Consider the following 10,350-nt stretch of genomic DNA (forward strand, 5'->3'; position numbering starts at 1 on the left):
AGGAGGGCGATGAAATGACTGTATAGATTTGAGAATCAGAATCAGAATACGAATACGAATAAATACATTAACATTAATCATGGAAGAATTCATTGGTTGGCTGTTTTTTTTTATTATTATTTCTTGTAAATTTTGAGGTTGAGAGCTCTAGACCTGACACGCTTAATTAATCGTAATATCTTGGGCTCTTTGGTTTTCATCGATTAATATCCAACTTTAACCCGAATTATTAAAACCAAGACAAGATATTGTCGGTAGTTCTTTATTTTATTTCTACACTTGAATTTGTTAGGCTATTTAAAGATTTATGAATATAAGGCATGCATGTATGCGTAAATGCGTGCATACATACGTATTATATGTACTATTTTGTTTTTTTTTCTTTACTTGGTAGAAAGCGAACATAATTCAATTCTTGTTTAAAGACGCCTATTGCCTTTTTTTTTTCTTTTATAACCCTTTTCTCCTATTAAAAGTAGTGTGCTTTTATATCAAAGAAATATCATTATCAGAAGAAAAGTCACAGTAAGGTCTGAAATCTGTATAAAGCAGAAAATGTAAAAAATAAAGATTTTTCTGTTTAAAATGAACTCAATGACGTCCAGAATTTGTTAATATAATTATATTAATGCTTTCTATTATTTGCCCTTTATTTTTGTAGTGGAAGAATCGATAACCGATATCACTAGTCCTATCACTAAAACCTCTCTGATCCTACAAAGATAATAGTAATAATAATATTATTATTATTATTATTCATTTATAAAATATATACAATATATATATATATATATATGTGTGTGTATCGGAATATGCCGGTAATCGGCGGATGCTCAACAAGTGTCAGCATTACAAAATTTTATAGTCTCTAAAATAGAACCCAATGCAAGGCCTTGTATAAAAACCCAAAGAAAATATATCCAAGTTTACGTGTATTAAATGATGTACGATCCCAATCCAACTGTCTTACTATTACTTTTTGATTGATTCATTCATGGGCCTTCTTGAAATCAAGCTAGAAAACCAGACATTGGTCCTCAGAGGCAACCAAGAAGAGTCACCGGGATGTGTTTTACGCGGGAACCTCTCCTTACACCTTGTGGAGAAAACTCGCCTAAAGTCACTCTGGCTTCGGTTACTCGGACAGGTCAAAGTTGAATGGGATGATGGTAAGTTTCTGGTGTAATCAACATCTCAAGGACTTGTGTACTCAGTACTATCTGTAGACAACATCCGCCGGTGGTCCTCAAAGGTACACTCAATCAAGTCGGTAAAATCTCAAAAGACAGAAAACACCTTTCTGGAACACGAGTGGATGTTCCTAGCCCCTTCAAAACATCCCCATACTTTCATGCCAGGTGTATACACTTATCAATTTGAGTTGATTTTACCTGGTACTCTTGCCGAAACCTTGGATTTGCCGAGCACTACAATTCACTACAAACTCAAAGCTATGGCAGAGCGCCCGGGCTTTACAACAAATCTAGTGGCAAAACAGAAAATGGGGGTTGTTCGACATTTACCTCCTAGTATACATATGCACTATCCGATACGGGCTGTCGAATCGTGGGCTGGCAGACTACAGATTGAAGTGATCTTGCCGAGGCGACACTATGAACGAGGAGAAGGAATTGATATTGAACTTTCGGTACATATTTTACCAGAAGAGCTACGTATCCGTAATCTGTCCTGTGCCCTCAAAGAATACCTCACGATTTTCACCAGCTCCAAGAAAAAGACCAAGACACGACTTACTGGTTTTGTTCGTGACGACAATTTTCCTGCAGATGAATATGTCACCAAGCTTGAACATTTCTGTATTCCACAACACACTCAATGGGATACAAACAACGCATTATTCCATATTCGGCATAAAATTCAATTCATCATTTCCCTTATCGATCGTTACGGTCATGTAGCGGAGATGCGAACATCTTTGCCTATTGTGATAGTCCCGCCAGTAGAAGAAGTGAATGATCTGCCGACGTATGAAGATTCTTGGAGGTCAGAAGCCGTCTGCCCAGCTGCATACACGATACCTATGGATAGCGAATGTGTAGAATACAATACATGTGGAATATATAACTATGACGACGTTGACTCTAATTTGTATCGCCTTCCATCGTACAAAAGTACGGCCTAAAAGAAATCTTGACAGATTTTTCTCACTGTAAATATAATATAATTAATTAAGAAATAAATAAATAAAAAATAAATAAAAAAGCCTCTTTGTACAGTAAACCCAACCACCACGAATACCAGATAGATAGTTGATTTACTATAGATTTCTCAATAATAATAATAAAAATAATTATAATTATACATTGAATACATGACAAAACAAAATCAATCCAACATATAAAGATGTATGTATGTCTGATGAGAAAAAGAGTATATGTATATTATATATATACATATATGTATATATATTGGTTGATTGATTGAGTGAATTATTAAGGGTGTGCTAGTAAACACATACTAATGAATGAAGGGAAAATAATTAAAGGGTGTATAATTTAAAATACGTAAGGAATTAAGATGTATGGTACTCTCTCGCAATATCTCTCCCAGTCCTTTCCATACTTCTTCTCACAACGCTCCATATCACGCTTAGTGCGGTGAGTGAGGACAACAACAAAGAAACAGAAATAGAAGTAAGGCAAGAATGAACCAGCGCCAGTAATAAGACCCCAGCACAAAGACATTGTCAAATCTGCAGTATAATGGGGCTTGCGGACAACACCCCACCATCCTGAAGTGAGGAGAAGGTTGCCATGCTCGGTTTTGATGTAAGTAGGGTTCTTGATGTGGCCGTAGGGAAGCTGGGGGAAGGCATTACGGGCAAAGAAAGATCCATTTTGCTCCATGCGGAAACGGTTCTTTTGGGAATTACCAGTATCGAAGAAGTAATAGGCCAAGAGGAGGACGACGAAAAGAGTGGCAGTGTAGGGCAAAGAGTGGGTAATAGCTTTGCCAGTTGTGAGCTGGTACTTCATCAGGTAGATTGAGGCGTAACAGTAGGTGAATGGGACACCGGCCATGTTCCAGAAAATCAACATGAAACCTACAGTCAAGCCCTTATTAAACCCTGTCTCTATCCCAGTATATATATATATATATTATTTACTTACCATCCTTTTCGTAAAAGATATCCCAAGAAGTGGGAATGCACTCCTCACCCTTCTGGCAAGCATTGACGTAAAGGAAGTGAGCAAGGACCATAAAGCAAGCAGGTCCAGTGACGACACCGGTGAGTTCGTACTGCTTAATCAAGCATGAAACAGACAAAAAGAACAGAATAGGCCAAGGGACACGAATTTCAGCCCACATCTTGAGATCGACATGACCAATACGTGGGTTAAGAGGATAGCCCATGAAGAAATCGTAAAAGAAGTTTCCTGACAGACGATGGGAATTTCCCTTAATTATGCTATCGATTTGAACCAATGCAGTCAAAGTGAACCCCCAGATGATTGCTACAGACATGATTCTACCAAAGTTATCGATGATCTCAGTCAAACGGAACACTCCGGTAAGGTGGAGAACAGCGGCCAAGACAAGAGTAAGATACCAAGACGACAAACCGTTACAAAGGTACTTGAGCTAAATAAAGTGCACCCAGTAACTGTCAGACAAACAACCTTTTTCCACAAAATAATAATAGTAATACTAATGTTTCACCAAAAATCAACAACAAGAAAGACCTTTGGACTTACTCTTTTACCCTTGAGGGAAGGAATGGGGAGACCCTCGACAATAGGTCCAGGCATAATGTAGGCAAGGATGAATGAGTAGACAATGTATCCCATATAAATCTTGGTTGCAGTCCAGTTGGGGGCAGCGTCAGCCACGACTTTCTCGACGATTTCGTGGAGGATGAAGCTGCGGATACCTTCGAAAGTGAATGTCTGAGGGTAGTAAATCTTTCCTTGGTGATATTCGAGCGAGACCCAGAAATAGTACATAAGACAAGGGAACCCGATCATCATTGCAGTGACGCCAAAGGGACCACCAAACTCGTAGACGATCTCGTTGTCAAGCGCTTCATCGCGTTTGGTGATTCCGGCTTTGTGGAGAGGAACACCATTCTTGTTCGTCTCTTCCTTTTTGTCTGTAACAACAGACTCTTTGGACATTTCGAAAAAAAATTAGGAAAGAAAGAGAAAGAAGAAGAAGAAGTGAAAAAAAAATTTAAAAAAAAAAAAAAAAAAACTTATTGACGGTTATATAAATACCCCCTCGATCATGCCCCGGTTGAATTCAACCCTGAAACGTCGAAGAATATTCATAATCCGGATCAATTGTACGCCGGAATATCATCTACTATTTGTACAACCAATATGCCTCTTATGGTTGGGTCCCCTTCTATTGCTTGTTTTGGAACGAATTTAACGACAGGGCCGTGCCTACCTTCCATACCTGTCCCCGCAAAGAAAGCTTGACAAGAACTCTTCAATTCTGTAAATTCTCTTTTTTTTTAGTGGTAAAGCGGGGGAATGAAGGAAACTATAAACCTAATAAGATGTCACAGTATTTACCAGTGTCTACCAATATTTACCCTTTCAATTAACTTTCATATGACTTTATGTGGAGTACACAGTGTTTTTATTAAAGAGTAAATCAAGAGCAGTATAGCCTCTTTAGTTTTCTCAAGTAAATATTTGTATTTGTATGTATTTGTATGTATTTGTATGTGTGTATGTATGGATAGTATTTATTTTCATCTTGTCCGTAAATAATCAACAAACAACATCTGTGGCACCTTCCAGTCTACTTCAATTGAGCACTCTTCTCCAGTGGTAACACTGGCCAGATGAGCCTTGTGGCAAATATACGTTATCCGGCGACCTGAGCTAATGGTTTCGCCTAAAGTAATAGAGAAATAAAGTCATTTGAATTAGTTTAAAGTTCTTCACGTTATTATTATAATTATGTAAAAAAAAAGAAACAAAAGGATTATAATAAATCATAAATAAAATACTAATATAATGCGGACTTACTAAAGGACTCGAGGTTGTAGTAATCACACATCGCATGCACGAACCAGCGTACGAATCGATCACTGATTTCCCAGACTAAACACAGATCTTGGGCATCTACCTCTCCAGGAGGTCTTCTTTGTTGAGTAGCAATAAAGCGCATGAGCTGATCCTCGTAAGATGACACAAGGCCCAAGGGAAGATGTGCTCGTTTTAAGTCTTTACGAACACTACGGGATAGTGGAACAATACTGCGGATTGGAACGTGTTGATTTTCTTCTTCCACTGACTCAGGTTCTTCTTCATTTATTGCAATATTGTTCCATTGGAATATATTTTTTGAACGACTATATCCAGGTGGTCTAAGATCCTCACTATAAAGAACAGCAACAGGATTCTCGGAAAAATTGTCTGGGACATATGAATGATAAGGTTCGAATGATGTTCGATCGATGCTTACTGTTATCCCATCGCTGTCGTCTTCTGCTTCCTTCTTTACCGATCGCTAGATTAGATCGTCGGGAAAGAGTGTCTTTTTCGACAGGTCGTTTCTTTGTCTTTTTAGGTTTAAGAGCATCATCAGCTAAGGAATGTAGCCGAGATGGGGCTACAACTTCAGAAGCTGCGATTGCGGCTGATACATTGGCAAAAGTGTTTTGCTGACCAGTTGGTTGGATCCACTGACCGCCTGGCTGGACAAAGAATACAGTCGAGTCACCGATAGCCATTCGTTCAAACCTACACTACTAAAAAAAACAAAGGTGCCAAAAAAAAAGAGCCTACAAAGAATGTCCGGCTCTTCACAAAAGCACCGGCTCTCCGCCCCATACACACAGACACAGACACATACACAGACACATCCACGCACATGTACTAGCCCGCCCGCCCTGGTAATGACGTAAGCTTCACAGTAAGGACTGTCGCAATAGGCAGCCAATACAAATGGAGAATTGATCCACTTCCTAAAATTCATACGAAAGTTGTTTTTATCTTATACAGGCTGTAGAAAGCCTCGGTTTTTTCTGCTATTGTTTCATTGTAGTGCTATATGGACCTGTTGTATTTGAATATTTACAAACATATGTCGTTGTACAGTATAACGGACCAAACTACAGAAGCCACTCGTTGTGGATCACCGCAAATCCTTTGGCATCGGGGTTATTAAATTCTCATTTGTACACCTCGTGAAGGTAGAAAATCAGCACCCTATTTTGGTGTCTGACATATGCATACTATTCACACAACTATGTATATTGCAAGTGACTTCAAAAATAAAAGCAAAAAAAAAGGAGGAAGACGAAACAACTTCTTGCATAAAGGGCACTCAAACCAAACAAATATTATTGAACGAAACATGTAGTAAGTGGACTTGGTAAAAGAAGTGCTAATTACAAGAAAAAGCAAAAAAAAGAAACAGTTGTCACTGCAACAGTCATACAAAAAGGAGAATCCGCCGAGTGATGAAAAAGAAAATTAGGCTCTTGAGATTTTTCTTCATGGATCGTGTTACATATAGGTACACAACTGTAAATATTGGTATATATATACATATACTTTCTTTTAAAAAGAAAAAAGAATAGATCCATAATGATTATTGTGTAGCTTGATTGTAACATAATATAAATGAAATTTGGTCTCATATTGAGTGATACATAACATAACTTCACTACTAGACAAGAATCCTAGGATAAACTCTGCTTCGATCAGGGTGGATTAGTAAGGTTTGTTTTTTATACACATTACTGCAGCGTATATCCTACCAATTCAAATGCTACCAAAATCTGAACTTTATATAGACAGCTAGTGGTTTTGGATTTGTATATGATTAATATGTCTTGGTGGTTTACTGTTTTATCTTGTTTTTATTTTCAATAATGGGCTACTTAAATAATAGAGTAATATCATTAATAAGCAACCTCTTTAGACGATTTTCTTTATTTATAAAGCATTATGTTTAACGACGCATTAATAATCAATAAAGAAACTCTGACAAATCCAATTTTTTGTAAACTTAAAACATGTATACCAAAATCTTTATAATATTTGGAATGATACTTTTATAATACATAACATCCGTAAATTAGTCTTGGTATGGGCCCTTGTTCACTACCTGCAAAGAACTTCAAAAGCTGTGTTATAAAGCAATAAGAGCATATTTATTACATATAAAAAAAAGCTTAAAATAGGTAGTGTATGAGATGTTGTTTAGTATAAAGATTGCCATTGTACCTAAAACTGCCTCGATACTTTCTATACATATAATACAGGACTTATAGTTATCACAAGCTATTGAGATCTAGAGGCCAGCCATAGGCTTTTTAGGCTATTTTGCTCCGAGTACTATCACACCAGCGCTTTTGTTTTTGACAGATTTGCCATTGAAATACGAAATTTAAACGCATATTATTATTTGAGTATAACATTTTTCTTTCTGTATCTCTAATTTATATAGTATAAGGCTCACCTTTGGCTTTGGCGGAAACTCGCCTGTCTTTGCACCTTTGGAAGCAAATTATGGTACATAATGACGAAGAGATAGGGAGAGAAACAGAAATGAGTTAAGATTATTTGGTAAAAAAAAAAGAGCGTGTATTACACGAAAAATAAAATATTCTCATGGAATATAGCATAGCACACATAGTACTCTTTTGTACATCTTTGTACATATTTGGGTGTATTTAAAGGAATTATTTTATTTTCATCTTTTTTTTTAAAAAAAAAAAACAGGCATGAATTGTAAATTTGTAGCTTGGCCAGGACTGAATTACCTGGCTCCCAAGATTCCTTTGCTTTGAGTTTTGACGTTAAGTTCAGTTGAGTTGTAGAAGTGAAACGTGTCAACACCCCCCCCCCCCTTTTTTTTTTTTTATTTATTTATTTTGCTTATACTTGACGTGTTTGTGATGACAATCTTCTCTTAATAGAGCTTTCTAATACTTACGTACACTATCAATAAAATTTGAGTTTTTATAGAGTTTTTTAGAGAACTGGATCAAACAACTGTCCTAACAAACGTATCAACGATTCATAAACTTATGATTCTGTGTTCTTGTTTTGAATGAATGAATGAATTGATTGATTTTCTGTAGTATATAGCAAATTAGCAATTACCTTAATCAAATGCAAGCCTTCTTTTTTTTTAAAAAAAAAAAGAAAGACTAATTATAATAGTGATAATTGAATTATGGTTATTCTGGTATAAAATGCAGATGCACACAGTGTGTAACTGTTCCTGAAGCGTTATCAACCAAAGACACGGCCAAAATCCAATTGTAGAGTTTGTGTTTCAATCAATTCTGACCTGTATACCACACATCTCACCTTCTCTCCCAGCTCTCAATGACATGACTATGCGTTGTGTTTATCCATCAACATGACGTAGAAAATCTAGAATTCTTTTGCGATGTATGTGAGTATGCAGTGCAATATAGGCACACAAAATATTTAGTCATGTAATCTCTCTGTAACTCATGTGGTCATTGAAAGTACTAGTTTTTTTAAGATACTGTACACAAACTATGAATACACAATACACTTGGTACACTAATTATATATTAACGTATATGTACTCTTCTGTAGTTATGAATGGCTTTCTCTACCAGAATTGATAACAGCTTACTATACATACTATTAGCTACTAAACCAATCTCTTCTTTTATAAGTTATCTTGGGCATAATTTATTTATATAGCCTAGTCTACTACATTATTGTTACTGCTAGACAATGGTTCTTTAATATTGGGCCCTTGTCTCATATCAAGTGCCTTAGTAACTTTGGTGTATCACCTGCTAAAAAAGCTAGTGTTATCTGAACTGCCTGGTGTTTCTGTGGTTATGGTATCCCGTTATGGAAAATATCTGCCAGCCACCTTTATCCTAGGGACAATTGGTTTTTTTTTGTGATGATGCATTCTTGCGTAGTTTTACTTGAAATAACAATGACCAAGTGTAATGTAATATTAAGCATAAAGAGAATGAGAAAAAAAACCATCTTTTTTTACATAGATACAACAAGATTAACATATACATATATCATACAATATACTCGAAATACAACCAGTTTTTCTTGTATTAAATACAAAATTGACTTTGCACGCATACCCTATAAATAAATAAATAAAATACGCTCAAATTATATGTATTTTATAAGGTTTAGAGCTATCAACGGCTCTTTTGTATTATTTGGTAACTATTTCCTGTTTAGAATATCATACTTGGAGTAATAAGCTTTACATATACTATCATCAAAATATTCAATGAATAAGTATCGGATAGATGACCGTTAACTCTAAATTAGATTTTATTTACGCGTTTCCAACATCATCTACAAGACTTAATCTGAACATTTCAAGAGGGCGGGAGGACTGTTAAAATGAAGAAGAAAGAGAAAAACAGCTTTAAAGATAGATATGTGCTACTGTATTGATTGTATACAATTTTTACGTTTTGTTATTTTAAAAAACAAAAGTGATATGAACCTCTTTATATTTAAGCTCTGTAAAGGTCTAAAAGATGTATTACCAGAATTCAAGGAAATCCGAAAAATAGAAAGTTGAGCACCTAATTAACTTTTTTTTTTGCATATTAACCATAGCTAGGCTACCAAATATGAATGTCATCTTTTCTTTCTTTCATTCTACAGATAAAATAGTATAGGCCTACTTATAGCAATATACTTGTAAAATAATAGTAATGTACACTGATATTTTCTCTTAGTAATCTATTATGGAAATAGCTTAAAAATGAATTTAAACGCATTTATCAAGGAGTAGTATGTCCATTAAAGATTGTAAAGTTGTTAGAATTAACGATAACACTAATCGTGTCTTTTCAGCATTTTTTTTTTACCTAAAAATAAGTATGTACGTTGACAATATATATATAATTAAGACACACCTTTTGTCTATAAACATGCTTTTAAAAACCTAGTCTAAATACACACTCACACATACACTATCACTAATCCTTAAAGAGTATTATTGAAAAGTACCTATTTATCTTCTTTTAATATATCAGGGTAATCAGTAAACACGCAGATTTGATTTGTGTGTGCTGTAGATGTTAAGCACCTTCCCAACAACCAAAACCGTCTTTCACCTTCTTCCCCTTTCGAAAACCAGAAAAGATGGTTTTGTAATTATTTTTAGAAAGAGCATTTGGCAGCCGTTGGAAGGAGAGTATTTCATTAATAGCTCGACCTTTGTTTCGATGAAGTGGATCTAAATATAAAAGGGGGGATAAATATTAATGACTCCCATCTCCCCCTTCCAGCACTTGGGGTCTGTTCTATATATACATATATAAAACACCTCCTTTCTGTCTAAAGTATAGCCGAGAAACTAATGAAAGTAGGAAAAAATGATAATAATAAT

At 35.6% G+C, this 10,350-nt stretch overlaps 3 protein-coding genes across 3 annotated transcripts; 1 reads left to right on the plus strand and 2 right to left on the minus strand.

Moving 5' to 3' along the window:
• Positions 1-994: 994 nt before the first annotated feature.
• Positions 995-2,143, plus strand: PHYBLDRAFT_171183 (hypothetical protein; the record flags this gene model as incomplete). Its single annotated transcript, XM_018436535.1, has 2 exons — positions 995-1,169; positions 1,227-2,143. 2 exons carry the CDS (start codon positions 995-997, stop codon positions 2,141-2,143), a joined length of 1,092 nt encoding a protein of 363 aa, XP_018288470.1.
• Positions 2,144-2,277: 134 nt separating this feature from the next.
• PHYBLDRAFT_182384 (hypothetical protein) lies at positions 2,278-4,190 on the minus strand. The gene is made up of 3 exons (XM_018438609.1): positions 3,717-4,190; positions 3,132-3,603; positions 2,278-3,064 (listed from the first exon to the last, which is right to left on the minus strand). Exons 1-3 carry the CDS (start codon positions 4,134-4,136, stop codon positions 2,517-2,519), a joined length of 1,440 nt encoding a protein of 479 aa, XP_018288471.1. The 5' UTR covers positions 4,137-4,190; the 3' UTR covers positions 2,278-2,516.
• Positions 4,191-4,720: 530 nt separating this feature from the next.
• Positions 4,721-5,707, minus strand: PHYBLDRAFT_148348 (hypothetical protein; the record flags this gene model as incomplete). Its single annotated transcript, XM_018432071.1, has 3 exons — positions 4,721-4,866; positions 5,001-5,390; positions 5,440-5,707. 3 exons carry the CDS (start codon positions 5,705-5,707, stop codon positions 4,721-4,723), a joined length of 804 nt encoding a protein of 267 aa, XP_018288472.1.
• Positions 5,708-10,350: the final 4,643 nt, after the last annotated feature.

This window comes from Phycomyces blakesleeanus, assembly GCF_001638985.1.
Source record: "Phycomyces blakesleeanus NRRL 1555(-) unplaced genomic scaffold PHYBLscaffold_18, whole genome shotgun sequence".
In the NCBI taxonomy this organism is placed as follows: domain Eukaryota; kingdom Fungi; phylum Mucoromycota; class Mucoromycetes; order Mucorales; family Phycomycetaceae; genus Phycomyces; species Phycomyces blakesleeanus.

Excerpts from the sequence above, each read along its gene's own strand:
- PHYBLDRAFT_182384 (XM_018438609.1), bottom strand. The coding sequence starts at position 4,136 with ATGTCCAAAGAGTCTGTTGTTACAGACAAAAAGGAAGAGACGAACAAG. Across the intron at positions 3,604-3,716 it reads CTTCCCTCAAGGGTAAAAGA|CTCAAGTACCTTTGTAACGG; the intron begins GTAAGTCCAAAG and ends CACTTTATTTAG. Across the intron at positions 3,065-3,131 it reads TATCTTTTACGAAAAGGATG|GTTTCATGTTGATTTTCTGG; the intron begins GTAAGTAAATAA and ends GCTTGACTGTAG.